Source organism: Nomascus leucogenys, chromosome 14 (genome assembly GCF_006542625.1).
Source record: "Nomascus leucogenys isolate Asia chromosome 14, Asia_NLE_v1, whole genome shotgun sequence".
Classification (NCBI taxonomy): Eukaryota; Metazoa; Chordata; class Mammalia; order Primates; family Hylobatidae; genus Nomascus; species Nomascus leucogenys.
In genome coordinates this window covers 68,428,125-68,455,996 of record NC_044394.1, presented here as the reverse complement: position 1 = coordinate 68,455,996, position 27,872 = coordinate 68,428,125, and the positions used below count along the sequence as shown (strand labels likewise).

At 38.5% G+C, this 27,872-nt stretch overlaps 1 protein-coding gene across 1 annotated transcript in view; it reads left to right on the top strand.

The window, feature by feature from the left end:
* The window catches only part of SUCLG1 (succinate-CoA ligase alpha subunit), a 36,104-nt gene extending 9,990 nt beyond the window's left edge, over positions 1–26,114 (top strand). The window contains exons 3-9 of the mRNA XM_030827267.1: positions 6,078–6,194; positions 8,024–8,236; positions 8,382–8,439; positions 16,189–16,272; positions 17,967–18,118; positions 24,056–24,244; positions 25,871–26,114. Of these exons, the coding sequence (XP_030683127.1) occupies positions 6,078–6,194; positions 8,024–8,236; positions 8,382–8,439; positions 16,189–16,272; positions 17,967–18,118; positions 24,056–24,244; positions 25,871–25,897 (840 nt within the window). The 3' untranslated portion in view covers positions 25,898–26,114. The remainder of the gene's footprint in view (positions 1–6,077; positions 6,195–8,023; positions 8,237–8,381; positions 8,440–16,188; positions 16,273–17,966; positions 18,119–24,055; positions 24,245–25,870) is intronic.
* Positions 26,115–27,872: the final 1,758 nt, after the last annotated feature.

Genomic DNA, 27,872 nt, shown 5'->3' with positions numbered 1-27,872 from the left:
TGCTATTGTCAGCCTATAATATAAAAATTGTGTTTAAACTTACCTTGGAAAGGAGTATGTTGTATGCCTACTAGGAGTATATTGTTTTGGAGGCCCATACACTTTCTTTCAGCAAATACAACACTAATGGTTTTCCTCCAGTGTTGAAACAGATCACTGTTTCTTTGACTAAGCACTAGGTAAACTAGATTCTTGTGTTTAGGTTTTGTACAAACAGACAAAAAACCATATTGTTAAACATAGAATCCATATTCAGAAATGTTCTGAATATGGAGAAATGTTCAAACCCAGAGAGGCTTGTGGATACTGAGACAAGCAGAAGAACCCGCCCACTGACTTTTTTCATCTTATACTTTCTCTGGGACCATGGCCTGGGACTAGCAGGCAGAATTGCCTGAAGTGTTTTAATTTGTTGTCATTTATTTATATTCATTCTCTCATCCTCTTTCCTGTTCATATCATAGATTTTGTATAAGTGTAAATAAATGTATCTGTGATGTGATTCTATAATAAAATGCCACATAAGAATCTTCTTTCCTTTTTCCTACCTTTCTACTCCCCAGGAACTCCTTCTGTTAACAAGTTGGCATGTATCCTTTCAGATATTTTTCTTGTGCATGCAAACATATTTATATGTGTTTTATAGTATTTATTATATAGAACTATATATATTTATATAATGTTATCCAGCATATAATATATATACAATCCATATTTCTATAAAATAGATACCTAAAAGTAAAATTGGATGTTATATGGTCTGTGTATTTACAATTTTAATAGCTACTGCTAAATTGAACTTTAAAACATTGGAACAGATTTATACTTCCACCATAGTAGATGCACAGAATTTTTTTAAAATGAGAATACTATCAAATCAATTAGAGTATAACCACATGTCTTAACCCAAAGTGTCCCTTTTTTTATTATTAAAGGAGATATGGCAAGATAAAAGCAGTCAATTGTTTTTTTTTTGTAATTTAAGGTTAATGATTTTTCTGTAATTAAAAGAATTGTCATGTCAATTCTTCAGTATTTTGGTAATCTAGAGCAGAGGTCAGTAAACATATTCTGCAAAAGGCCAGATTGTAAACATTTTAGGTTTAGTGGGTCATATAGTCTGTTACAACTATTCAAAAGCATTTTAACAGCAAAAGCAGCCATAGAAAATATTGTCAATGAATGGGCCTGGGTGCATTCCAATAAAACTTAATTTACAAAACCAGGTAGTGGGCCAAATACTATAGACTGCAGTTAGCAGGTTGTTTCATGTAAAATGGTCCTTTTGCTTTTTGTTTTTTGTTTTTTTTTTTTTTTTTTTTTTGAAATAACTGGGCACACGAATGTGTTGCAGTGGACTTTTCTTCTTTTTCTTCTTCCATTCCTCTATTACTGTAAAAGAAAAAAAATCCACCAATAACAAAAAATGAAACACCCATAAAACCAGGAAACTTTGTTCCTTGTAAAAATGGCAGTATGTGGTAGCCCACACCTGTAATCCTAGCACTTTGGGGAGCCAGAGCAGCAGGATTGCTAGAACCCAGGAGTTTGAGACCAGCCTGGGCAACATGGTGAGACTCCATCTCTACAAAAAATAGAAAAATTAGCTAGGCGTGGTGGTGCATGCCTGTGGTCCCAGCTACTCAGGAGGCTGAGGTGGAAGGATCACTTGAGTCCAGGAGGTTGAGGCTGCAGTGAGTCATGATTGAACCACTTACTCCAAGCTTGGGTGACAGAGTGAGACCCTGTCTCAAAAAAAAAAAATGTTTATTCTGATAGCCAAATAATCTTACGTATGCCACTTCCCTTATATACATTCTAAGGACAGTAGATCTTCATCCAAGATTTGAAGTGCATTCTATCATCCCCTTCCCAACTGATGTTATATCCAGCCTGTTTTTTGTTATATATTAATATTATTTGCATATAATCAAATGTTTGATTAACCCAAATTCTCCACATAAATTTATTATATATAATTTTGTTTTTCTGTTTGCCAAATATTATATGATTCTGTGACATTTTAAGCTGTGAGCTTTTTTGTAAGAACCATTGCCCATGGTGTAAGCACTATTCAGAACTGTCTCTATATTCTAAATAAGGTGATAGTTTGCCTAAATATTTAAATCCAAGGGTAGTTATAGTGTTTTTCAGTTACCTGAAGTTAACATTGTTCTCATTCACTCTCCTTTTTTTTGTTTTTGTTTTTAAAGTAAGTGAGAGCGTTAATTGCCTCAGATTTGTTGATTCAGATTCATTTTAGAGATAATGGTGAGGCCTGAAATTTAGAACTTACTTCCACAGTAAATCTGCATATTGTCTCATTAGTTTGTTTTCTCAGTACACACATTGTTCCACATATGAATTAAAAATCCTTGCATTTTTAGAGTATGTTTCAGCAATGCAGTTTTCTAGTGGGTGCCATCTTGTTTCTTTTACTGGGTTTATAAGCTGCTAAAATTACTATTCCTAACATTGTACTGGCTGGTGATGATGGTAAAACTAAAGAACATAAGCTTATTTTGAATAGATGTGTTATTCCTGTTTAGCACTACTTTAGGATTAAAATTTGGTACTTTTGAATTTACCTGGCAGTGTAGTCTAGGGCAATGCTTCTCAGTGTCTGTAGCAAAAAACCAGTGTAGGTGCTTGTTTTTAATTCTCAGTCTAATGTAGATCAATATTTTTATAAAATACAGTAAAAGCTGTAGCAATGTCATACTGCTATATTTGCAAACATTTTTACTTTTTTAAAAATTAGATTTTCCCCCTCCCTCTCTCCCTTCCTTCCTTCCTTTTTTTATTGTTTTTCTTTTTCCTCTTATCTCATTGCAGAGCAGCAAGAGTCTGCAAACTACACTTTGAATAGCACTGCTTTAAGAGAGAGAGAGTACTGGCCTGTGGTTCTTTCAAAACCCTGCCCCTGACTTTAGACAAATTAATTAACATGCTTGGGGCCAAGTTTCCTATTTTGAAAAATAATTTGAATCAGAAAATTTCTGAAGTCCTTCTTAAGGCCCTGATTTTTATTCCTTTAATAGAATGTGAATAGTTGGGACCACATTTTGAAGGTCCTTGAAATGATCACATAGATTCATTCATTTTTCAACAGCTATTTATTGAATGCCTACTGTATATTGATTTAGGTGTCATATTGCAGTGAACAAAGTAGACATAAATCATTGTCTTCATGGAATTTACATTTTAGTGGTTGGTGGGGAATATATCAACAAAATCAATGAGTATTATGTAATATGTTACAAAGCATAATTGCTGTGGAAGAAATAAGCTGGGGAAAGGAGTGTGTGTAGTCCTGGTGGTTAGGATGGAGGAGAGGGTGATTTTATATCAGGTGGTCAGGGAAAGTCTGATCTCTGAATTAAGATGTAAAGGAGACATAGGAGTGAACCAAGTAGATATCTTAGGGAAGGATATTCCATGCAGAGGGCACAGTGAGGCCATGAGGCAGGCATGTGCCTGCTGTGTGTGGAAGGCCAGCGTGGCTGGAGTGTAATAAGTAGGCAGGTATGGGATTCTGATGTGGAGAGACAGCTTGTAAATTGACTTGTAGGCCAATATATGGAGTTTGGCTTTTACTTGAGTGAAATCTAAAACAATCACAGTGTTTGATTAGAGGAGTGCCATGATCTTCCTTATGTTTTGACCAGATCACTCGGGCTGCTGTGGAGATTAGATTGAAGGGGAGCAAGGGCAATAACCCTTCAAGAGTTGAAGTGACTTAGACCAAGGTGATAGCAGTAGAAGGGGGAGGAGTTGTCGATTATACTTTGAAGATAGAGAAATAAGATCTACTAATGGATCTAATATGGGACATATGAGAAAGAGAATAATCATGGATGGCTTCAGTATTTTTGGTCTGATTATCTGTAAGGCATGAAGTTGTCTTTAACTGAGATGGGGTAGATGGAGGGAAGTGATCGGGAACTCAGTTTTGGACATGTTGAGTTTGAGATGCCTGCCAGTTCTCAAAGTGGAGGTGTCAGGTAGGCAGTTGACGATGTGAATATGGAGTTCAAGGCTTAGATATTTGGGGTGTATCTATCTTTGTGTATGTGGGAGGGGTCACCATATGGATGACATGTATTGCCATGATAAGGGATGACATCCCCAAGGGCATGAATTTAGATGAAAAAGAGAAGTCTAAGGTGTTGTGGGAAGTCAGGAACCCTGAACGGAGGGACCGGCTGAAGCCATGGCAGAAGAACATAAATTGTGAAGATTTCATGGACATTTATTAGTTCCCCAAGTTAATACTTTTATAATTTCTTACGCCTCTCTTTACTGCAATCTCTGAACATAAATTGTGAAGATTTCATGGACACTTATCACTTCCCCAATCAATACCCTTGTGATTTCCTATGCCTGTCTTTACTTTAATCTCTTAGTCCCGTCATCTTTGTGAGCTGAGGAGGATGTATGTCACCTCAGGACCCTGTGATGTTTGCGATAACTGCACAAACTGTTTGTAGAGCATGTGTGTTTGAACAATATGAAATCTGAGCACCATGAAAAAAGAACAGGATAACAGCAATGTTCAGGGAACAGGAGAGAGAACCTTAAACTCTGACCACCTGTGAGCCAGGCGGAACAGAGCCGTATTTCTCTTCTTTCAAAAGCAAATGGGAGAAATATCTCTGAATTCTTTTTCTCAGCAAGGAACATCCCTGAGAAAGAGAATGCATCCCTGAGGGTAGGCCTCTAAAATGGCCATTTAGGGGGGGCGGCTGTCTTTTATGGTCGCATCTGTAGGGATGAAATAAGCCCCAGTCTCCCGTAGCGCTCCCAGGCTTATTAGGATGAGGAAATTCCCGCCTAATAATTTTTGGTCAGACCGGTTGTCTGCTCTCAAACCCTGTCTCCTGATAAGATGTTATCAATGACAATGTGTGCCGGAAACTTCATTAGCAATTTTAATTTCGCCCCAGTCCTGTGGTCCTGTGTCTCGCCCTGCCTCCATTTGCCTTGCGATACTCTATTACCTTGTGAAGCACGTGATCTCTGTGACCCAAACCCTATTCGTACGCTCCCTCCCCTTTTGAAAATCACTAATAAAAACTTGCTGGTTTTACGGCTCAGGGGGTATCGCGGAACCTGCTGACATGTGATGTCTCCCCGGGACACCCAGCTTTAAAATTTCTCTCTTTTGTACTCTGTCCCTTTATTTCTCAGACTGGCCAACACTTAGGGAATATAGAAAAGAACCTACATGAAATATCAGGGGTGACTTTCGCCCAATATCTGGCTGAATTTCCCCTGATACTGAGAGAAAAGAGAAGAGGAAAACCAGGGGGAGTCAAGCCCCAGAAGCCTAGTGAAAATGAATCAGTCCTTGGAGCTGTTTTTGGTTGTCATTAACTGGATGGAGTTATGAGAGTTAGGAGGGTGTTCTACTGGCATCTAATGAGTGGAGCACATGGATGCTGCTAAGTGTCCCACTAGGCACTGGATGACCTCTCATAAGAAAGAATCATCCTGTCCAAAATGTCAGTAATGCTGAGGTTGAGGAGGAAAAGTGAATGGATAGAGAAATACAGGTTGTTGGGTGGGCAGTATTAAAGGCTTACTTAAGGTGAGTGATCATTAATTTAAAATGAGACCAGTTGACATGTTTTTTTGTTTTTTTTCCCCTAGCCACTTTTTGGCTGCACATGTATAGGCTTAGAGTAGGGGAAAAATTGGATTTGACCCAGGTTGTGGTTTTACCAGATATGTAAGTTGAAGTGAGAGAAAGCCAAGGTTGTTGTGGGAGGGTAATGATCTACCATGGATTTTAAACTGAGGAGTGTGAGCACATGAGGAATTGAGAAACAGGGAGTTTCTGGTTATCAGCCAAGTTTGAAAACAGGGAATCAAAGAGGCCCTTGTTTATAGCTATTTTGGCTTTTCAGAGGCTTGTTTTGCTTCCAGGTTCAAAGCTATGTTTAGTAAATATATGTTATTGTCTGGGAATAGTTAACCTATTTGTTTTTCTTTTCCTAAGTTGCTAAGATTGCTTTTGCTTCTCTTGGGCTTACCAGTCTGCTGTTTCTCATGGATCTTGTGCTTTTTCCCCTCAGGGCACCTTTCACAGCCAGCAGGCATTGGAATATGGCACCAAACTGGTTGGAGGAACCACTCCAGGGAAAGGAGGCCAGACACATCTGGGCTTACCTGTCTTTAATACTGTGAAGGAGGTAATTAGTGGTATCTGAGTTTGGCAAGACAAGAAAAGCAAGGGAAGAGCGAGCATTCTTTGGGTAGAGATCTTAATTATGTTTTTTTTTGGGAGAGTCACTTGCTATTTGAAAATTCAGTAACCTAGAGAAATTTGAATTGCCATCAAAACCAGTGTGTCATTTTTGTTTCTAGGTATGAATCAGCTATTAAGGGAGGAAGTACTGTGGCCAGGCTTCTGTTTGGCTTTTTACGCTTTCCTTACCTTTCTTCTTCCAGTATGTTAGTAGTACAAATGTCAGCAACCACCCCTTAATTCTTCCTGAGTGGGGACTATGCAGTAGGCACTGTGCTAGGTGTTTCATTCAAATTGCCCTATTCAGGCCTCACTACAACCCTCGGAGGTAGGTGCTGTTATCATCCTCATTTTAAAGATATTGATGTTACTAGTGCAAAGAGGTTAGAGATCTTGCCCATGGTCTCACAGCTGATTAAGTGGCAGGCTTAGGATGGCTTGGAGTAAAGAGTGGTCCCATGTGAAGAAACTAAATTGTAGAGTCAGATTTACAAATAGATTTACAAATCTAATGTCCTAGATTCTCCTCAAACTGCGGATTTCTTAATAATTACCTTTTAAAATGATTTTTAAATTAAATTTTAATTATTTGTTACAAAACTGATAGGTACTTTTTGTAAAAATTCAGATGATATAAAAAGTAAGTAAAGTTAAATTTTACAGTGTTTTCGAAATCTCAGATTTTGCCTCTGTAGGGAGCTAATTTAAGCTCAGTGTATAGTCTTTGATTCTCTTTTTACTCTTATATGAATATATACAAAACTAATAGTATTTAAAAGAAACTATAGTGTAAATTCTTCGGTATTTAATTTTAAAAATCTAGGATATAAACTTAGTTCTTTGGGATGATGTGTTGATCAGCCTTAAATGTATTCTTCCCCTCTTCCTATGCATATTTTTAAGGTATGTTTTAAAGCATTACATTTTTTAAAGCACAAATTTAAAGTCCTTCCTGCCTTAAATTCTATTATGGCTGATTTTATAACCTCAAAAATAGAGAGGAGATTTTTTTTTACAATTCCTCTAGGTAGACTTTTCTGCCTCTTTTTGCTTTTTTTTTTCTTTTAAAGAAAGTTCTTGTTGCTCAGCAATTCATTTATAATTTATAGTGACACAAATAGTTGTGACATTTGGAATATTCTATAAGTTTTTTGACAGATATTGTTTATTTTTCACCCATTCTGCTCTTACAAAGGGCTTTTTGAATGAGTAGGGTTGGTACCTTTCATCCATATGACGTCCCAGCACAATATTTGCTGTTGTCACAGTCTAGCTTCTGGCAGTATTTGTAGACTTTAGAGGTAGAAAACTATGTAATGTAGGTACTTTTCATTAAAGTACCTACGTCCCCATGATGTGACTTTTTTTGATTCCATACTAGTTTTAATATTTTTTGTGTCTCCCCCTCTGTTACCATCTTGAACAGAGTTTTAAAAAATTATTTTTAACCCCCGGCATCATTTGTGGATGATATGTTGGCATTCTTTGACTCTGTTCACTGTCAGGCTGCTTTCAGGTTTACTGACATGCCATAGAGAGTGAGATGTCACAGAAGCTTTCAATTCACAGTGGCATTCAAATGGGCTGAGAAAGGGCTATGCTTGATTCTATTCTACTCTGACAGTGTAGCGAATTTGAGAATGGGAAGAATGCTATGTCTCTGGGTAGTATCCTTTTCTTACCCCAAGACATTATTAAAATGATGGTATTGAATTTATTTTACAATGTTTATGATTTAACCAATAATAAGGTGCTTCATCATTAATGTTTCAGGCCAAAGAACAGACAGGAGCAACGGCTTCTGTCATTTATGTTCCTCCGCCTTTTGCTGCTGCTGCCATTAATGAAGCTATTGAGGCAGAAATTCCCTTGGTTGTGTGTATCACTGAAGGAATTCCCCAGCAGGACATGGTACGAGTCAAGCACAAACTGCTGCGCCAGGGAAAGACAAGGCTAATTGGGCCCAACTGCCCTGGAGTCATCAATGTGAGTGCAAAAAAATAAAAAGAAACTCAGATTAAGCCTCTCACAAGGCTAAACAGCTTTGAGTGAATGCGAGTGTATTTGTGTGTATGACCTGTGAGTGACTTTTTTTTTTTTAACTTTTCTGAAAACTATGATTTACTTTCAGCCTGGAGAATGTAAAATTGGCATCATGCCTGGCCATATTCACAAAAAAGGAAGGATTGGTGAGTTTGTTTGTTACATTCTTATAGATTAAAATATTATTTGCCTTAAACCGTCAAAACTCACAAAGAATTTTTGACTTTGCAAATCAAGTTTAATTAATTTGACTTGAGTAGAATTTACCAGGGAAGTTTTGTAGTCTATCAATTCTGTATCTTGAATATAATGAGTTTATTTGAGAAGCTGTTACAATTCTGCAGAATCAATGAAGATTTTTTTGGTGGTGGGAGTTTAAAGATTTTTTCCTGCTCAGCACTCTGTGGATTACTCCATGTGTTTGCATGTATCAGTAGTTAATTTCATTAACTATAATAACAGTTATTGCTAAGGAGTATTCTGTTGTATAATTATACCACAGTTTGTTTATTCATTCTCCCGTTAATGAACATTTGGGTTGTTTTCATGTCTGAGCCTTACAAACAAGGCTTAGGTCAACATTTGGTACAGGTCTTTTTGTGGAAACATTTTCGTTTCTCTTGGGCAAAATGTGTAGGAATGGAATTGCTAAGTCATGTTCATATGAACATAAGTCAAGTATGTTTATAAGAAACTGCCAAATAGTTCTGCAAAGTGGCTATATCATTTTATATTTTCACCATTAATGTAGGAGAGTTCCAGTTGCTCCACATCTTCACAAACATTTGGTATTGTTAGTCTTTTCATTTTTTTGAGACAGAGTTTCACTCTTTTGCCCAGGCTGGAGTGCAATGGCTCAATCTTGGCTCACCCCAACCTCCACCTCCCAGGTTCAAGTGATTCTCCTGCCTTAGCCTCCCGAGTAGCTGGGATTACAGACATGTGCCACCACTCCCAGCTAATTTTGTATTTTTAGTAGAGACAGGTTTCTCCATGTTGGTCAGGCTGGCCTTGAACTCCCGACCTCAGGTGATCCGCTGGCCTCGGCCTCCCAAAGGGCTGGGATTACAGGCGTGAGCTACCACGCCCGGCCATTAGCCTTTTTAAATGTAGCCATTCTACTGAGAGTAAAATGGTATCTCTTGTGGTTTTGAGTGTCCCTGATGACTAATGATGTAGAGCACCTTTTCATGTGCTTATAAGGCCATTCACATACCTGCTCAATAATTACCTTGTTCTTTTAGATATCACAAACTTTCTCAAAATGTTTTAGGTTTGTAGGCACCTTAGAAAGCAAAGCAGTGATCAGAAAGGCAACTCAGATGGCCTGTCATAGGAAAATTCCACTGCTACTTGGTTAGTTCCTTGAGGAAATAGCCAAAGTAACATTTCAAAGTTAGCCACATTAGGCTTGTGTTTAGGCTTTGCACCAAACTTTCTCTAAACTATACTGTTTTTCAGTCATGAAAGATGATTGACCATATTTTTCTCTATCTATAAACCATGGCTACTAATAATAAGGGTAATTGTCACAGTGGGTGAGTGTCGGCTGTGCAGTTTACAGAATTGGGTTAAAGGTCATGATTTTTCTTTATTACCAATGTGTCTTAGAGCTGTCAGCCCTGCTGCCAGTGGCAGTACTTGATAATTTCACTTACGAGAGAGGTTTCAGGGAGCTCCATAGGCCATCTGAGTTCCAGTGGGGCCAGATCCATGTATCACTGATACTCTTGTACATATTTGAATATTTCTTATATTCTTGGGTCTGTTTTGAAGGCTGTGGGCATGGAAGGAATGCTCTGTGCTGAGTTGCCTTTCTGATCACTGCTCTGCTTTCTAAGGTGTGCATAAACCTAAAAAATGAAAATCAAGAGAAGTTCAGGGAAGTCCTTTAGACCTTGCCTTTGTGAATGGTCATAACCCATTGATGAGACAGTCATCTGGGAGACTGCTTTTAATTCCTTTGAAAAAGGACTTTTTTTTTTTTTTTTTTTTTTTAAAAAAAGAAGAAAATATGTGACACTGTGTCCAGAGTTGGTTCCTTCCAGTGGGGTTCTTGGTCTCACTGACTTCAATGAAGCCGCAGACCTTCACGGTGACTGTTACAGCTCTTAAAGGTGGCACGGACCTAAAGAATGAGCAGCAGCAAGATTTATTGTGAAGAGCGAAAGAGCAAAGCTTCCACAGCATGGAAGGGGACCCGAGTGGGTTGCAGCTGCTGGCTGGAGTGGCCAGCTTTTATTCCCTTATTTGTCCCCTGCCCATGTCCTGCTGATTGGTCCATTTTACAGAGTGCTGATTGGTCCATTTTACAAACCTCTAGCTACAGAGCGCTGATTGGTGCATTTTTACAGAGCACTGATTCATGCATTTTACAAACTTCTAGCTAGCTACAGAGCGCTGATTGGTGCGTTTTACAATCCTAGCTACAGAGTGCTGATTGGTGCATTTTATAATCCTCTTGTACAACAGAAAAGTTCTCCAAGTCCCCACTCAACCCAGGAAGTCCAGCTGGCTTCACTTCTCAACACTACAAGATTTTTGAGGGGGTGAGGAGAGAAAGATGGTTATTTGTGCCAACTCTTCCTATTTTGGTGCCATTGCTAATAGTGTCAATAGCCTCCTTGACTTCAGATCCTTAAGTTGAGAGTTAAGGGAAAGGAAGGACTTTTCAGTCCCTTGGGTATTTCTGAATGGAATATAATGTAATGTAATAGCAGTATAATAGTGTAGTGGATTTCCAGTTTTTGTTAATAAAAGCTAATATAATTGCATATCAGCTAATTGAGTGTTATTGAAGGAAGTGATTGGATTCCAAATTGATGATATTCAACTGTACCATGTTATTTTTTTCTCTTATGATAGACAGTTTGTTACTCTCAACCACATGTCACATACTTGACTCTTCTGCCCTCTTTTAAACTTTTAAACTGCCTATATTGAGATAACTATAAATTCACGTGTAGTTGTAAGAAATAATACAGACAGATCACCCTTTATCCAGTTAGCCCAATGGTTAACATCTTGCAAAACTATAGTATAATTTCATAGACAGGATATTGACATTGATACAGTCAATATAGAGAACTTTTCCATAACCACAAGTATCCTTCATGTTACCCTTTTCTCGTCACGTGCCTCCTGCTTCCACCCCCTTCTCAATTCCTGACAACCAGTAATCTGCTCTCCAACTGTATAATTTTGTCATGTCAAGAACGTTATATAAGTGGAATCATACAAACTGTAGCCTTCTGGGATTGCCTATTTATAGTCAGAATAAGTCTCTAGAGATTCATCCAGCTTGTTGTGTATCAATGGTTTGTTTCTTTTTATTACTGAGGAGTATTCATGGTATGAATGTACTTCAGTTTGTTTAACCATTCACCTGTTGAAAGACATCTGGGTTGTTTTCAGTTTGGCCTATTACAGGTACAGCTGCTATAAACATTTGTATACTGGTTTTTATGTGAACATTGTCTTCATTTTTTTGGAATACATGTCCAGGAGCATGGTTGCTGGGTTGTATGATACTTGCATGTTAGTTTTTTAAGAAACTGCTGAATTGCTATCCAGTTTAAGAAACTGCTAAATTGCTATCCAGTGTGGCTGTGCTATTTTCCATGTCTACCAGCAATGTATGATCCAGTTTCTCTACAGCCTTTCCAGCTTTTGGTGGTGTCACTGTGTTTTTATTTTAGCCATTCTGGTAAGTGTTTAGTGATAGCTTACTGTAGTTTTAATTTGTATTTGCCTAATGGCTAATGATATTGATTATCTTTTTATAGATTTTTAAAATAAATTTATTTGCCATTTGTTATCTTTTTCAGTGAAATGCCCCTCCTTGGGTTTTGCCCATGTTCTAATTGGATTGTTTACTTTTTTATGGTTTATTTTTTAGAGTTGTTTGTATGTTCTAGATACTAATACTTTGCTGGATATGCAGTTTGCTTTTTCATATTTATTTAAAAGTGATCTTGTTTGTATCTATAAAAACTCTTCTTGGGATTTTGATAGGAATACACCATTACGTAAGTAGGTAGGCATTACCCATCTAATCTTCTCAATGATGAAATGTCCCATAGCGGGGAGGGACTGTGCTGAAGACAGAGGATGTGGATGGGACAAAGGCACTGAGAATAAGGAAAAAGTGATAAATGAGACATATGTGGGTGGAAGTTGTGGTGGTTGTCATTTGTTATGCATTAGGGTTCAGTAAGTGAATAATCTTAAAACGATTAAAATTAAATTTCACTTAAGAGGGTGGTCTTACTCCATTGATGAGTTTTCAGTTTCAACTCACTTAGTAAACATATATGTGTACCTTCTGTGCCTGGAACTGTGCTTTAAGCTGGGAACATAGGGATTGTGAAGACTCTTATTTATTGACCCATTGAAAATTATAGTCTAGTGAAGAAGGTAGCTGCTATAGAATCTCAAGCACCATTGGTGGTCTCTTACTGAACCAGGTGGTAGGAGAACATTGTTCGGAATTGGAGAATCAATGTGTGGTCAGGATATTCAAATTTCAGGCTGGTTGATCAAGCCTGACTATGAATTTATTTTGCCAAGCCAAGATTATTAGATAAAAATTAAAACTTGAAATTTATCCTTTCCTTTTTTCCTTATGGACCTTTTACAGATGGATCATTCCATTTTACTGTGTCAGCAGTAGGAGGCCATGTTATGTGGCAGATTCGAGGGCAGGAGGTAGTCTTCTTAGAGATGTTAAGCTGTTGATCGGAGGCACTGTCTTGCCTTCTGAATAAAAAGTTTGTGTTCATTCCATCCCAAGGCAGGCTTTCTGTAACACAAATATAAATATCTGCCTATTAAAGCTAGGTAGAATCAGTATTTTAGATCAGCTTTTAAGGATTTCTGCTTTTGGTAAAATTTTTGTTTTTTAAAAAGCATTATTATGATTTTAATATAATTCTTAACAATGCTGAAAGTTAGCATTATCTAAAAGTGACCTCAAACTTAATAGTGTTTGCTGTAACACTAGAAAAAAAATAATTACCTGTAGGTTGCTGTAGGCCACTCAGTGTTCTCTTCATGATCCTCCCTCTGTCCTCAGTATTTGCCGTCAGTACCTGCCTTGACGTCAGGAGCAAGAAGAGTTGACAAGAAATGAGCCCTCTTGTTACCGGAAAGTACTGGAATTGTACTGCAAGAACTGCTGTTCTTGTTTTCTTAGAAGAAAAAATTCAACCAAGAGATGCACAACAAGGGTTAAGTAGCAGAGTTTATTGAAGGAAGATAAAATGCATTCAAAGAGAGGAGCGGCTGACCGGCTAGCTGACCTCCTGGAAAACAGTAGTGGCAGTGTTTATTTAAAGAGACAGTACACCCTGAGAGATGATTCAGAACAGGCTGCTCGAAAGAGAGGATAAGCCAGCAGCAGCTAATGCTAGGGGACCCTCTTTATGAGAATATTGCATGATTATTCATGAGGGGGGCATGAGAGGGTATCAGTTGCAACCATGTTTTAAGCAGTCTCCTTGTGTGTACATGCTACATGCTCTGTAGTTGTACATGCTAGTATACACCTCTCATGTCTCATTAGCATTTAAAATCTCCACACAGGGATGTGGTTTTTACTATTATAATGAGCAAAAGGCTACTGTAGGGCAAGTTATTGGAGGAGTGCACACGCTCGTCAGCAGGGAAAGTCCCTACCATGATTATCTCTGGCTAGGGCCTGATAAGTCCCCTTCAGGGCCAGTGGATTCCAACCCACAGGCCAGAAGTAGCCAGTGTAGTCATTGCCTTCTTGCAGACGGTCAGTAGGCCGCGCCTCCAGACTTTTCCCAGGGCTCCCCTGCTTGCTTGTTTCTGGCCATCTGCCTAACTAACATTCTTAACTGTGTCTTATGGTAACATTAAGGCTAACAGTGAACCATTCAATGAATGAAGTTGTTTCTACCCCAAAAATACTTTCACAGCGGTAGGCAAGATATAACTTCTGCTTATTTTTTAGTAATGAGGGCAGTAGGAAATATGAAAGCATTGAGGAGATTTAGAGAAAGAGATTATATCTGACTTATCTTTGGGGGTGATCAGGAAAGACCTCAAAGAGAAAGTAGTGTTTAATGTGGACCTTGAAGGATGATTAGAAGTTTTGTCAGATGGTGGAGGTGAAACGCTCCATCTTAAGCAGAACAGATATGAAAAGATAGGAGAGCATGAAATATCAATGAGGAATAACCCAGTTTCACTAGGTAGGGAAATAGTAAGAAACAAGTCTGGAGAGGGAAGCTGGGACTCTGCTGGGCTGGGGAGTTGGAGCAGAGTTCCACATGAAGTGAGGCATCGTCGAGGACGTAGCTGTCACTGTCTAGTGAAATGCATCTAAAAGAGCAATCTGATAGTGTTCTGTAGGGTCTGTTTAGCAATGACTAAGTTATGTACACACCGTTCTTTCAATTTGACTGGTTGGTATATAGAACCTGAAGTTATTGTGTGCCCAAATTCATAGTGAGAAGATGTGTTTATGCATAGGTCACACACTTAGGATGCATTAGTATACAATAATGGTGACATAGCACTTTGTTTAAGAGTGTAAACATGGTGTACGGAAGTTGAGGCAACTTATAGTTATGGTTTTTGTCTCAGGTTGACAAGAATTCTACCTGCCCTGGTAGGGTGATCATATTGTTAGGAAAGGGTCTTCTGAGTTCTTCAGTTGCTCCAAGGCAGGAGTTTAAGGAAAGTAAACCATGGACGCCCTGGATTAATTTTTTTGTTTGTCTAAAGTATTACGTAGATTGTGGCTTTGAATAAATTACCTTTCTGGAAGCTCAGCCAAGCATAGTGAACTACAAGAGAAGACATCTAACTGTCACTCCTCCCTGGCCTCCACTGGCTCTCCTCCCTCGGCGCACACCTAATCCAGATGTGAAATTAAGTGCTTTCACACAGGTCCATTTATAAAGGAAATTAGGTGGGAGACTTGATTCCAGAGGGATCTTGACCTTATTCCCCAGTTTTCTTTATATTGATTTTAAAGCGTATATATTGGTTGAAAATCAATGGGAAAATAGTTGTGGAGAAGATAGGTAGTATTTTAAAATGTGACTAATGCTAGTTTTGATGGTTTAATAGTTTGGGTACTGTATTAGTCTGCTTTATATTGCTACAAAGGAATATCTGAGCCTGGGTAATTTATAAAGAAAAGAGATTTGTTTGGCTTATGATTCTGCAGGCTATACGTGCATGGTGTTAGCATCTGTTCAGCTTCTGGTGAGGCCTCAGGAATCTTTTACTCATGGCGGAAGGTGAAGGGGGAGTAGGCCTGTCACATGGTGAGAGAGGGAACGAGAGAGGCCAGGATCTTTTCAAGAACCAGCTCTCATGTAAAGGAACAGAGTGAGAACTCACTCATTACCATGGAGAAGGCACTAAGCCATTCATGAAGGATCTGTCCCCATGACCCAAACACCTCCCACCGGGCCCCACCTCCAACACTGGGCATCACATTTCAACCTGAGATTTGGAGGGGACAAATACCCAGACTACATAAGGTAGTATAAGTCTAATCTATTACATTCTGCCACTGTAGGTATGATTGTACCTACCAAATTTATGTTGATATTATCTTCTTCATAAAGATTCTCAGAAGAGGTAATTTAAGTCTTTCTTGCTTTGTTTTTATAGTCATAAAATAACCTTAACTAATAATATGCTTTCTCCTGTGTCTAAATTAAAACCCCCCCCTGCTTGAATTTAAGCCTTTCCTTTTCATTTCATCATTTGAAGATACTATTGATTTTGATGGCAAATCGTGGAATGAATTTTATACCTATGTTAGTCACTCAGAGTGTTTGGTAATTTAGTTTACCATATTTTAGTCTAACCTAGAAACACAATCTAATACTTTTGAATTCTCTTTCGTTAAGGCATTGTGTCCAGATCTGGCACCCTGACTTATGAAGCAGTTCACCAAACAACACAAGTTGGATTGGGGCAGTCTTTGTGTGTTGGTGAGGGACTTTTGCTGAAATCATTTTATTGGAGTGTGGTGTCTTCATTGGATGAGTATAATAATAATAATTATTGATTTTATTATTTGCAAAAGATTTTGATACTGTTATGAAAAGGATGTTATGATCTCAAATTTAATTTGCTTAAGTGTAAAGTTGTTCTGTAGTTGTTTAAAGATTCATGGTCCAAGATTTCATTTCTAGGTTGAAGAACTAACATCTTGGGACACGTGGCTCCCGGAGCAACTTGGTGCCTGAAAACATCACTTGGTTTGATTGCTCTGAAGAAATGGTTCCTTATATTAGGACTTTTGTTGTCATTGCCATTATGTGCATCAGTGCTTTATAGTTACTGAATTCTTTGCCATTCAGTGTCTCATTCTTAAGGCAAGCCTCTCAGGTGCCTCTGAGGTGGAAAATTGTGCTGTTAGAGCCTTATTGGTGAGAAAGTCAAGGTTGAGGAAGGTTCAGTTCCTCAAAACCTCTCTTTTTATCACACTATACTGCCTCCCATTTGAAAAAATAAAAATTATAAGTTTTTACATTTTAAAATAATTTCATTATTTGTTGCCAAAAGCCAAGGCAAATTCCACCTTTTCATATTAATAAATATTCTTTCAAGTTCTTAGAATACCTGTTAACCTTTTAGAATTATCTTTACCAAAAAATAACATATAGCTCTGGAGTGTTTTTATTAAGATCCAAATTCATAAATTAAATATTGAAAACATTAGTTGAGCATTTCTACATGCAAAGCACAATCATAAGTGGAAGATACTTTAGTGTGACAGAGAATAAGAAAAGGTTTGAAACAGGCTTACCGATTCCTTCTTTTCCAGCTTCAGTTTTGAATTTGTAAATGGAGTATAATAATGCCTGTCTCACAGAGAAGTTGAGAAAATTAGGAAATGACAGATCTAATGTGTGCTAAAGCATAGGACTTGACACACAGTTGGCACTTAATAAATGCCGGTTCTCTTCTTCCACTCCATTTTTCAGAGATGCAGTGAAAAGTAAGAAATCAATCCTGCCCTCAGTAAGTTTGTAATTTAAAAATAAAAAGTGGCAGCCTGTCTATAGGGAACATTTACTTTAACCCTGTCCAAGAATTTGTTCTTAAATGTGGTGTGTAGTATGGCTCTGATATGCAGGCTCTGTCATCATCCACTCTGGATCCAGAACAGGAGCGGTCAGGGCACTCACTGTCACTCACTGGCACTTGTGTCTTAAAACTTGTGGGTGATTTATCTGCAGCATACCTCATCAAATAGTTTCTTTACTCAAAGAAATTTGTTAAATGTTTATTCTTTCCTCTGGTGTAACATCAGCATGCAACACAGATACACATTTTCTTAAAATGTTCATTTCTAAGGAGTTATCTGGGAATAATTTTGTGGGACAGAAGAGGCTTGATAAAGGAGCTAAAGCAAAAAGAGGGTTGTCTTCGTTACAGCCCTAGAATATTCCTAGAATATCAGGAACCAACCACCATTTAGCATTTATATAATATTACCAACAGAAATAAATGTAGCATTTTGTGATTTTTTTAATATTAAATGCAAGGGCAATGATACATTTAAAAATATTAGAGAGAAGGGTAAGAAAAATGACAAACTAGTTAAAAACATTTATTGACCTAAATTCCATGGTTCACCCTTAAATTTCCAGCTATTGATATTTTTCAACTTTTTCAGGCATTGGAGGTGATCCTTTTAATGGAACAGATTTTATTGACTGCCTCGAAATCTTTTTGAACGATTCTGCCACAGAAGGCATCATATTGATTGGTGAAATTGGTGGTAATGCAGAAGAGAATGCTGCAGAATTTTTGAAGCAACATAATTCAGTAAGTTTGAGTTTGGAAAAATACAGCTCTTTGCTCTTAATATCAGAGGCTTGTTTCAGAAGTTATTTTTATTTTTTCAAAGGTGAATTTTTCGGGAAAACATGAAAGATAAAACTTTCTGAGCAGGGCCTTCTATACTGGACACTCAGACAATTCTGTATTATTTCTGGATTGATTCTCTACTTCCCTATTCTGAACTCTTCTCCCCAGGCATCACCCCACACTTTGTGGTAGGTAAGTCGTTCTCCTGCTGAACAGATACATTCAGGCCATCAGCCCGAGAGCCCCCACTTGACCTGCAGACTTGGTTTTCACCTGTGACCAGTATTCTTTCTCCCGATCTCAGAGGGAAATAAGTGTTTTTTTCTCTTTTTCAAGGCTGACCTAAAGATCCTATCCGTTGTGCTTTTTTTCAGGATCTGGCTTCCCCCTAGTTTTAGACTTTCCTTTTGGAATGGCACTTCCCTTCAGAGAGCAAGTAGAAAAGCTTTACTGTCTATGTCCTGGGGAGGCTTTCCCTGTTGCCTTTCACTTAGAATTAAATGTAAAGGAGTAGTGTTGAGTTATGTCATCGTTTCATTTAGCTTGAGGGAGTTAAGCCCTGTTCCTGTGGTGAAAGGAGAGATGGGAGTGCAGTAGTGACTGAAGCAGTTTGGCGGCCACCAGCCCCCACTCAGTGAATTTGTGCTGTGGCCATTGTTGTGTCAGAGAACTGTGGGAAAAAATCAAGCAATTGATTTTCAGAATTTCTCTTACACTGAGGAGTGAGTGAAAAATTCTCTTCAGGAGACCAGGCAAGAGAGTGGAGATCACTTTCTCTCTATGCTTATGAAAAAAATCCACCAGTGAATGAATTAAATGCCACATAAAATAATACTGGAGAGTTAAAGGAGCCAATAATATCATGTACAGGGTGGTTTACACAAAACAAGGCATATTTATTTGTGTTTTAAGGAATTTTCAAGGGCTATTTTGAATATACTTGATTTTCTTTTGTGGTGATTTTAAGCCCTAACTCCCATATTAGATATGACTCAAGTTTACCCTCATTCTCTCATTCTCTTTCCTTACTTTTCATTCATTCTTGAATCCTCAGCAGTCAGGCTCCTGTCTGTCACTTAGAAGCTATGTGACCTTGGGAATGCTTCTTAATCTCTCGTTGCCTCAATTTCCTTATTGGAAAAATGACGATATAGTAGTGCCAGCCTCCTAGAGTTATTGTAAGGACTGCGAAGTTTAAATGACTTAGTAACGTATAGCAAAGTAGTGCCCGGCACTTACTAAGCACTCTTACTGAGCCATTTGCTGCTGTGGAATCTTCTTACTCTCCTGACGTTGTGTTTGCACAGAGGTCACCAGTGGCCTTGATTCATTCGTCATCCTCTCCATCCTCTTGGTTTCTTTCTGGTTTTCCTCCTCTTTATCATTCCCTGGATCTATTTTCTATGCCTATTTCTATGGCAGAAACCTGAGAACTAACTTTTATTTCTCTCTCATCCTGTTTCTACTCAGTTACCAAGATCTGTCTCTGAGGCATCAGAGGTTTGTCTAGATTCAGAGCCTTGTCTGTACTTAGTCCATCTACTTTGGTTTGGGTCCTCATCCCATCTCATCTGGACCATCTCAGTGGTTTCCTTCATGATCTCTCTTATTTTCTCCAGCCACCCCCCTTTACTCTTAGGCCATTCTGTTTATGGCCACCCAAATTATCTGCCCTTCTGAAACATGGATATTGGTGCTGTTTGTCCTTGGTTCACATCAGACAGTGTTTCCCATGTAATGTTTCCCATTACATGTCAGCTAAAGGGCAGATTTAGCATGGTATTCCAGTCCTTCACATACCATCCAAACCTTCCCTTTTAGATCAGTTTTCCATCTGACATGCCAGTTTTCATTCTCACTTGCCTTTGCTTGTTCCTTCTGCAAGGCATGCTTAATATCTGACTTTCACTCTAGACTGTGTTATGGACTGCAGGGAACTGTTAACCTCAGTGCCCCACCCAATCCCCTGACACAGTAGGCACCAATACAGATCATGTAAATGGAAGAGTAGATTGTTAAGGATTGGAGTAAAATGTTAGATTCCCTTGTGTTCAGAAAGTTGTATAGTTTGAAATTTAAGTAAAAACTGACTTCTTTAAAAAAAAAAAAGTTTTGGTTAATACAGCATTATGCTGTGTTAAATTGAATTTAAAATGTATTTGGGCCCAATTCTGAATCCCTTGAATAGCCTAGTATTTAGTGGGAAAAATGAAACATAGACATTTTGTTTCATTTGGCAACATGTTTCCTATTCCTGGTTAGTTGTTATGGAATTAATTTTTATCGAGAACCTAATGTGTACAAGATTATAAGTTAAGCAGTTCAGATGCTGCATTATATAAAATGCCTAGTGTAATACTTGGTGTAAACACTCGATAAACATGATCTGCTGCTGCGTTTCTTGTTATCATTACAATGATAATAATTATTTGCAAAAGTTCTGGTGTTTAACTTTTATCCTGATGCTTTGGTAAGTTGTTTTTGTTCTTTCTTTATGAATGAGGAAACTGGTACAGGAAGATTAGTAACTTGCCAATGGTAGGCATACAGCAAATGAACCAGGGGTGAGATTCATACCCAGGTTTGTCTGACTTCTCCATTTCACCATGGAAGGATGAGGAGTTAGATTGAAGGAGTTAAGGACAAAGAGTCATCAGTCCTGGGCATAGGCTCAGACTACAGTGATAGCATTCTAACTGGCCTTTCTGTTTTTAGACACACCTCTCATCCTTTCTGTGTCCTATTTTCAGACTACACTTCCCCATAGTCTTTTAGTTGTAGTTCTCTCCACTTAAAAAACAAAAAACAAAGAAGCCTCCAATGGCTCTTTGTTAATGGGACAGATGCAAATTTGTTTGCCATTCTAGGCTCAACAAAGTCTTGATCCTTTCTAGTGCAACAATATTCCCACTTTTTGGGGAACAGGGGAGTGGAATCGAATACAAATTAATGCCACTCAAACATGAGATTCTCATATTCTATGTAGATCTTATAAGTGAATGAATAAATAATTTGTGGAGTCTTTTCTTTTTAATTCTATACCATAGGTACTACAGTAGGTGCCAGGCATACCGAAGTTAGTGAAAATATAACCTCTGTGTTCAGGGAATTCATAGTTTAGTAGAATAACACATGGGGAATAGGTTATAGCCAGTGTGCTGAATTTAATAGTAGAAGGGTGTAAAAGGCACAGCAGGGTCACTGACGAGATGATCAACTATGAGGGCATTTGTGGGGAGGGTGGGAGGGAAAGACAGAAAAGGCTTATGGGGAAGAGGAAGCTAGAGTCAGATCTTAAAAGTTAAGTAGGAGTTTGCCAAGTATCCAAGGAGGGTGGAGAACATTCTCAGCAAAGGCACAGAGCTAGAGCATTCTGGGGTTACTGGAAGATAAGGAGGAAGGGAGGAAAGGTGGCAGATGAGGCAGGAGTAAGCAGTGTCTGACCATGTAGCTCTTTGCATGCTGTATCTTAGTGGGAATCAGGGCAGTCAGTCGAACCAGAGAAGCAGTCATTCACTGCCATGTACTACTCACAGTGCAAAGAAAAAGAAAAGCCAGTTTCACTTATGAATGTCCTTGATAAAGCAATACAAATTATTAATTTTATTAAATTATGACCCTGGAGTCAGTATTTTGTGATAAAATGGGAAGTAAAGCACTGTCACAACTGAGTTGTGAGCTGAACTAGCTGCCCTTTCCGTGGGACACCAATTTTACTTGAAAGAATGACTGGCAGATGAACTGGTAATTCAGACAGATCTCTTCTCAATAATGAACAAAGTAAACCTGCTGTGTCAAGGAAAACAGTTGATAGTATTTGTTGCTAATAATAGCATCTGAACTTTCAAATGAATATTTAATTTAAAATTTTGGAAAACTTGCATCTGCAACTGTGAGCTTGACAGCTTCCCCCTACCTAGAGGCTTTTCTAATGAGCTTGGTGGTGATACTGATAACTGATTTGTTGTTATTAAATGATGAAACATGTCAGCATTTGGAAGATCTGCATAACTCGATGAACCCATACATATTTCCTAACTGAGGAATGCATGTTACAAAATCACTGTGGTTAAAAGATCACTCAAAGTGCAATACAGATTAATGAGTTTTAAATTAACAAGGGACAAAGTTCACTGCTGTGATTTCAGATTCCAACATTGCACCTAACCTTTAAGAAATTACCACTTGAGAGATTTGGGTAGTATCAAAGAAGAATACTCCCAATTATTTGTAAGGCAGTCAATTAAAATACTTCTCCCTTTTCCAGTTACATATCTGTGCGAGGCTGGATTTTCCTTTTATACTTCAGCTTAAATAACATACTACAATAGATTGAATGCAAAAGCATTTATCAGAATCCATTTGTCTTTCATTAAGTTAAACATTCAAGAGTTGAAAATATAAGTGGTAAAATAATGCAACTCTTCTCACTAGAATGGTTTTTAAAGTGTTAAAATGTTATTTTTAAGTGAATTAACAAATATTTATAAAATTTGTTTTAATTTCTAATATACTAAATATCATTAGATATAACACATATCAACAAAAGCTCTTTGAGATCTTCAATAATTCTTTTAAGTATAAGGGATCCCTAGACCAAATGATTTGAGAACTGCTGGTGTAGGGGAAGATGATGGTACCTAAGTGAAGGCTCTCAGGTTCCACTCGTGCTCAAGTTCTGCCTTCTCCAGGCCTCTCAGTTTTACCTGGTTCCTTATTATCTCTGGACTTCCGTTATGAACATGATATTGCCATTAATTATGAAACAATCATATATTCATATATTAGTTTATGGTATCTCTTTTTTTTTTTTTTTTTTTTAAGACACAGTCTTGCTCCATCGCCAGGCTGGAGTGCAGTGGCACGATCTCAGCTCACTGCAACCTCCGCCTCCCGGGTTCAAGCGATTCTCCTGCCTCAGCCTCCTTCCTGAGTAGCGGGGACTACAGGCGCAAGCCACCATGCCCAGCTAATTTTTGTATTTTTAGTAGAGATGGGGTTTCACCATGTTGGCCAGGATGGTCTCGATCTCTTGACCTCATGATCTGCCCGCCTCAGCCTTCCAAAGTGCTGGGATTACAGGCCTGAGCCACCATGCCTGGCGTATGGAATCTCTTAATGGATTGAGTTATATACATATTTTATATTATTTCTTCAACTACTTTGCATGTCTAGAGTACAGAAATTTTTATATTTTCTTTGTATGGGTTTTTTTTTTTAAACCTCAGAATCTAGTATATAGAGATTGTACATTAGAATGGATTTTTGCTGAATAAAACCAATTCTGATCTTACCTATTAGACACAGAATTCCAGAGTGGAAAGGGCTTTTGGGCATCAATCTAGTTTGGCCATTTCATTTCATAGATGAGGAAGCAGAAGTCTGGTTCTCAAGAAGCCTTGTCCAAGGTCATGCAGCTTTTGTTACTAGGAAATTAAGTCCTAGGTCCTTTCCGGTATACTTCCCACCTCATCTTTTTCTTTTAGCACATTTATTAAGGGTGAACTAATAATGAATGAAGGCATAATATTAGGTTGAAGTAAAGCAACCCAGTCTTGTGTCTTAAATTATTATTATCGCAAATCATATTTTCCAGTATGCTCTTTTACTTTTCAACTGAAAGAGTCACATGTGTATTTGTGAAGTGGAAGTTTTATATTGAATATATATGGACATTGGCACAGTGTTGTATTACTGAGTTTGTATGGAAAGTTAACTCAAAGGATGATGCAGTGGTTTCAATCCTGGTTTAATATTTGTGTTGGTTTTCCTAAGATGAATAGTGGGCTTTCCCCTGCCCAAGCCATTTACCATTTACCAGCAGAGTCATGAATTTGAGGTCTCGTTTTGATTGACTTCTTCATTAGAGCATTTAAAATATTACTTTCTTTCCAGGGTCCAAATTCCAAGCCTGTAGTGTCCTTCATTGCTGGTTTAACTGCTCCTCCTGGGAGGAGAATGGGTCATGCCGGGGCAATTATTGCTGGAGGAAAAGGTGGAGCTAAAGAGAAGATCTCCGCCCTTCAGAGTGCAGGAGTTGTGGTCAGTATGTCTCCTGCACAGCTAGGAACCACAATCTACAAGGTGAGCTCCAACAGTGACCCAAGTGCTCTGAGGTTGCAGGCTTTCTCTGTGTGTGGCCACAATGGGTACCTGGAAATCATGGCCTTTGCTTCTGGGACTTAATTGGTTTTCTGATGTGCAGCTTAATAGTTTGAATCAACTCTATTAATGTCCTAGTGCCCTAATTAGGCATGACCAGGAATAATGTTCTTATTTTAAAGCTTTCTTCTTTAAATATTGGGATTTTTATTTTTGTAAGTGGCAAGATACAACATACACAAAAAGCATCTTGAAGATCATAAGTGTCATGATTTCCATTTTGGGGGTTTGGATGGTAGCTGTGCAGAGAACTGCTTTATGTTTTGTTACTTGTTTTTTCCTTTGGGATATAGCCACCCTGACCCCATGGGTTTCTGTTTCTAGGGAGAGGAGGTTGGAGGCTGAGTAACAAGAAATGGAAATTGGATGAAGAAGGAGTTGGGGTGGAGGGAGATCTAAAGAGGATGGGGAGATTGGCCCTGGCTATGTTGTGATACCATTGTTAACCATTTTTTTGGTTTGTTTTTCTTTTTTTTTGTTTGTTTTGCTTTTCCTTTTTTAATAGGACATTATGGGTTAAAATATTCTAAGTAATTTGATGTCTTTTATAATCTCTTTGCACTGATTTTCAGCTTGTCTCTTTGAGTGATCATTTAAGGCTCTCTCTCCCTCATTATTTTTATGATGGTATACCCCTGCCACACACACCCAAAAAGCAAAAAACAACAAAAAATCTCCTCTTAAGCATGCTGAAAATAGGTACCAGTTGGTTTCCTAGAAGGGAACAGCATTCAGAGAGAATTTCAAAATCCTAATTTGTCTCAGGGATAAATAAAGTAGACTCCTTTTTTTATTGAATCTTTGCATGATCCTGCTCTTGGAATATAACACTATGTGCCAAAGTGTTTGAAAGAAATCTAGGTGCTTAGTGAGAGTGAGAAATAATTTTATTTGAAGGTGGGGGTAAGGAGAAAAGCAAATGCTTAAATTCACATTGGAGATGTGTGTTACCATTTTCTTCCAGTAAGTGGCAGCAGGGATCTACACATTTTATCCTAATTGTTACAATCTAGAAAAATATGATTTTTGGTATTGTTTCCTTAAACACTACTTTGCTTAAGGTATTTGTTTCAGGTATTTCTAAGGTTCTTGACATTTTGTTCAAATCCTTGTAACAATCTCTCTTTAGCTTTATTCTCTGAGAAACTGAGCAAACCTGTTTCCATTGCCTTATTAGAAGGGTTCATGTATATAGCACTACAGTTTGGATAAGCACAATGAAGTTTCTCAGCTCCTAAAATTATTGTTATTATACTGCTGTGAAAAAATAAATATTATTCAAAACCTCCCTCTCCGCTTCTGGATTTAGGAAATATAAAGTTGAAGCTCTGCATCTGTTTCGTGAAATTCAAGCTGACAGACTGATTTTGAAAGCTGTTATTCTGTGTTCAAACACCCTCATCCTGGTACATTTTTCTTCTGTAATTTGGTTGTTCAGGGGATCCTAAAGATAATAGGTTTCAAAATCATTTTGACCATAAATGTAATTTGGATTTTTTATCTTTATTCATTCCATCTCTCTTCTCTGTCTCTCTTCTGTTTCTGAAGGAATTTGAAAAGAGGAAGATGCTATGAAAGAAAAAAAAATTCCTAAAACTATGGAATGGATCATGTAGACATGTAACCCAGCAGCAGTTTGCTTCTGTTGTCCACTGATTAATCAGCCTATGTGCCTGACACTGGTCTTGCAGTACAACTGGAAGCCAAAACAAGGTGGAAGATGTCCTGAATTAAGATGTTTTCACCTCATTGTATTACAGAGACAGCCAATAAATCTACCATTTGATTTCAATATGGTTTTGGAGGCTTATTATTGTTCCAGTGTGAAGGATGAGGAGAGTGGGAGAAATGGAGGTGTATTTATGTGTGTGTATGTTTTAATGTGTTCTTTTTGTTTGTTTTTGTTTTTTTTTTGGAGACAGAGTCTTGTTCTGTCACCCAGGCTGGAGTGCAGTAGTGTGATGTTGGCTTACTGCAACCTCCGCTTCCCGGGGTTCAAACAGTTCTCTCTGCCTCAGCTTCCCGAGTAGCCGGGATTACAGGCACCTGCCGCCATGCCCGGCTAATTTATTTTTTTTGTATTTTTAGTAGAGACGGGGTTTCACCAAGTTGGCCAGGCTAGTCTTGAACTCCTGACCTTGTGATCCACCCGCCTCGGCCTCCCAAAGTGCTGGGATTATGGGCGTGAGCCACCGCGCTGGGCCTTTAATGGGTTCTTTAGAGAACATTGTAACCAAAACCTCTGGGAGAATGAGGCTATAACAGTATCAACGTGGCATTTGTCTATCTTAGACATAGAATGACTTCAGGTATCTTTTGAATTATAGTTTTCTCATGTATGTATATATCTCTATCATGCAGGGTAGTTCAAAGGGTTGGAGATAATACATGAAGTCCCTAGCATGTAATAAGGCAACTTAATTGTCATCAGTGCCTCTATCATTACTACCATCCCCACCACACCATCATCATTATCATCATCAGGATTAGAGGCAGAAGCTCATTTATATTTCAGTTTCTGCCTCATTGGGAAATGGAGAGTCTTCACCAATGCCATGCTTTTCTGTGGTTCTGCAGAGGGCCCATCCAGAGCCTACATTCTTTGTTTGAGGTTTAAGACCTTTCACTGCAAGAAAACTGGAAAGCTGTTAGCCATCCTATTTTGTGTTTAAAAGAACTTCTTAACAAGAAGTAATCCCAGTGGGTAATTCCCACTAAACAAGACAGAGGTGGTGCCTGTCATTAGGAACTTACATTCTGGAACAAAATATTATCAAATAGTGTTAACTGTCCTGAAGGAAACAAATAAGAGCTTCAAAAAAAAAAAATAATATTAGGGAGAAGTCCCTGAAGAAACACAGACGGGAATTCTCCCTGGGGAGGGGACGTGAGTTGGGACCTGAGGACTGAGAAGGTACCAGCCATGCAAAAAGGGAGTGTGAACACTCAGGTAAGGGAACAGCCTGTGCAGAGTCAGGGAGGGGGAAGGGCTCATTTTGAGGAGGTGAAGGAATACTGGGTGGTTTGAGATGGGTTTGGGGAGGTTTGATGGGCCTGAGGAAATGTGTTTTGGGAGCTCGCATGACCATGCCCAGGCTGCTGAGAACACAAAAAGCAGGTGTTAAGTGTCACAGACCAAGGAATTCTGCCCAGACCAAGGGACACATGGTGATTGACTTTCAGATCAAGTAGACTAGTTTCTGTTTCCTCAGCTTGAAAATGTGGATAATGGCTCCCATGCCAGAGGGTACCTGGGTATACATTATGTGGTGTGTGAGGGTGCTCATCACAGGGCAGGCTTGGCTAGGGCTTGGCATTTCTCCATAAACTTGAGTGTACCCTGCTGTTGTGCTTAGGATGCCCAGGGTGACACTACTGGCCCAGGAAGGAAGGCATTTCCTTCCTCCTCTAAACCAAGGACCCTATAGGAAAAATGTCTTGGTTGAACTCACTGGGGCTTTGTGACAGGGACACAACTCAGATGATAGGTAGGTGACCTGTCTTAGCTCAGACTGCTATAACAAAATACCATAAACCAGATGGCTTAAAC